This window comes from Lynx canadensis, chromosome D1 (genome assembly GCF_007474595.2).
Source record: "Lynx canadensis isolate LIC74 chromosome D1, mLynCan4.pri.v2, whole genome shotgun sequence".
Classification (NCBI taxonomy): domain Eukaryota; kingdom Metazoa; phylum Chordata; class Mammalia; order Carnivora; family Felidae; genus Lynx; species Lynx canadensis.
This window is the reverse complement of record NC_044312.2, coordinates 62,710,024-62,712,910: the sequence shown is the minus strand read 5'-3', so window position 1 is coordinate 62,712,910 and position 2,887 is coordinate 62,710,024. Positions and strand designations below refer to the sequence as shown.

The window sequence follows — 2,887 nt, the reverse complement described above, 5'->3', positions numbered from 1 at the left end:
TCCAATTACTTCTTGGGTTATGCTGTCATTCTTTTTCACTTTTCACTCAGTCTCACTCTTTCTGAATACTACATTTATCATTCACTTCTGATATTTTTTCTCTGGTATTTCCAGAAATCTAAATAAAATACTCCTTTCTTCAATGTCCCTGATCACTATTTCTCCCCCAGTATTAAAGTCAAATAAAGCAGTCAAGCCCAGACACCCTTGACTGGAAAATTATATAGATTTTCTTTAAGTCTCCTTTCTTCTACTCATGAAGACTTTACTCAATACCTGCCACATATGTCCATTGTGTTTCTCAAAATTCTACTTGATATCAACTCCAAAGGGTACTTCCCAGATTACAATGAATTCCAATAATCATATTTACTCCGGCTTCATTTGTATGTACATGAATACATAAATAGAAATCCAAATAATTACCCAGGCAGCAGAACATCAGTAATAAATGAGCAGACAAGGAGGAATTTGTTCTCTAAGCTATACAAGTTTCACATAAATATGGCTTAAAAGGGATGGCAGTACCCTTGGAATTCAGCACAAAAAATATGGGCGAGTGTTTCTGGCTTCCCTGCACCTATGTAAACTGTCCATTCTTCTGGAGTCTCTCAGCTATCTGACCGTCTTTGTTCTTTTCTATACACTCCCACAGAGTGCCTTAGACGAAAAGCATTAATTGTCAAAAGTTTACTTCAAATTCTAGATTTTCCATTCTCTGAATTCATTCACCAGGACTAACTAAAGTTTACCTGTGTGGAAAATAATATTTTTTCCTATTGATTTTATTTTTCTTTCAAATTAAAAGTCGCAGATTAAAAGTTTTGTGATTATTTCATAAATATTATAGCAGAATATTGACAGGTAGTTTCTCCTGACATCATGGTTGTGAATTCTGCATCTATTCATTTCCTCCAGAATGTTTTTCTTTACCCTAATACTAAATGCAGAATTTTATAACATAGACTTAGCTCATACTCATATTATCTTTCTCTGTAAAAAATAATTTGATCACTCCTTCACGAATCTGCTTGGTCTTCATTTCAGAGACAATTGGATTCAAAGTGGGAGGCAGCAACATGTAGAGGTTGGCTATGAAAATATGAACATGGTGAGGTATGGAGCGTCCCCCAAAGCGGTGAGTGAAGAAGTTAAAGAAGGCTGGGACATAGGTGATAACAACAGCACCTATGTGTGATGTGCAGGTGCTAAAGGCTTTGTGGCAAGCATCTGCAGATGACAGATTTACTACAGCACAGATAATCAGAGTGTAAGACATGCAGGTACAGAAAATATCAAATCCTGCAATCAATATGACAGCTACTAGACCATAGATAGCATCAATCTTGATGTTGCCACAGGTTAATTTAGCCAATGACATGTGGTCACTGTAGGTGTGGTGGATGAGGTTTCCCCTGCAGAAGGGGAGATGTGTGATCAGGAAAGTAAATGGGATTGTGAACAACACACTTCTACTGCAGGTGGCAAACCCAACCTTGGTAATCGCAGTGTTGGTAAGGATGGTAGAATAGTGCAGAGGATAGCAAATAGCCACATAGCAGTCCAAGGCCATAAGCATGAGCACACCACACTCCATACTGGTCAGCATGTGGATGAAAAACACGTGCACAAGGCAGGCATTAAAGTCGATCCCTTTGAGATTGAACCAAAAGATACATAACATTAGGGACACGCAAAGTACATGCATTAACATCTGTAGGGGACAGCAAGGACAGGAAGTAGTACATGGGCCGATGCAGGACCTCCTTGTGGCTAATGAGGTGGATGAGCCCACAGTTCCCAAGGACAGCAATGATGTACATGATGCAGAATGTCAGGGAGATCCAGGTGTGTGCAACTTCCAGTTTAGGAATCCCATTGAGAATGAAGTATCTTGGTGTCAGCCTGGAGCTGTTGACTCCATACATGATAGTCAATTGCAAAGCATGTTACTTTCTATACCAATAAAAATGTCCTATACAAGAAGATGGTAGTGACATTAATTTCATTCTGAGACAAAAGACGAACAAGCATTTTGCACAATATAAATAAAATTTAGGAGAAAAATAATCTTTTTGTACACTGTTATTTGATACTACTGAGGTACTCCTGGGCCTCTTAATGAATCAAAAGGACACTAACATAGTGCATACGTTATAGCAGAGACCTGATCTCCCTTGATTTTATTCTGTAAAGGCTGTCTTTGTGCACATGCTCATATTCTAAGCTGTTCACTAGTGCTTGTTTCTGCTCCCTTGACCAATTTCCAATTTATCGTTCTGGTTTAAACAACACTGGTTCTCTTGACTTCTCACATAATCTCCTTCTTCCAAGAAGACCTTGAAGATGTGTTTACTGGATTATAATCAATTAAATCATATGAGCCCTTGTTACATACAGGTAAAATGTGTCTACTTATTACACACAGGTATGATAGGGCTAAGCATGATCTAGACTTTGCAAATCTACAACTTTCAAGTTTGGATTTTCCAAGTCAAAATAATCAGACATGATTTCATGGGTCAAAAATTACATAATAGGTTATGACTTACAAATGATGGCCACAGTCATTTTGCACTATATATCTGGCTGTTTCTTGCTGGTAAACGTGAAAGATTTTACTACTTGCATTTAACCAATGACATTGTTAAGTTCTGTGTAATCCTCACAATTTCTCTTGGTTCTCCCAAATTTCCATGTAGATAACCATGCTATATAAATATTCATAATTATTTTAGTTCCCTTTAGTATATTATGTTTAGCCTCAAATAACTCTGAAGATTATACTGGATAAGGTGAAATGTTTTTTAAATAATTTGTTTGTTTTTGAAAACAGTTAGCTTTCTACCTTTCTTTTATATCTGGGAAGTTGTTTTAACCTGAAAGT

At 37.1% G+C, this 2,887-nt stretch overlaps 1 protein-coding gene across 1 annotated transcript; it reads right to left on the bottom strand.

Moving 5' to 3' along the window:
• Window positions 1-967: 967 nt before the first annotated feature.
• LOC115526306 (olfactory receptor 52N2-like) lies at window positions 968-1,928 on the bottom strand. Its single transcript, XM_030333752.1, is given in 2 exon segments — window positions 968-1,670; window positions 1,672-1,928. Coding segments are annotated over 2 exon segments (960 nt in total).
• Window positions 1,929-2,887: the final 959 nt, after the last annotated feature.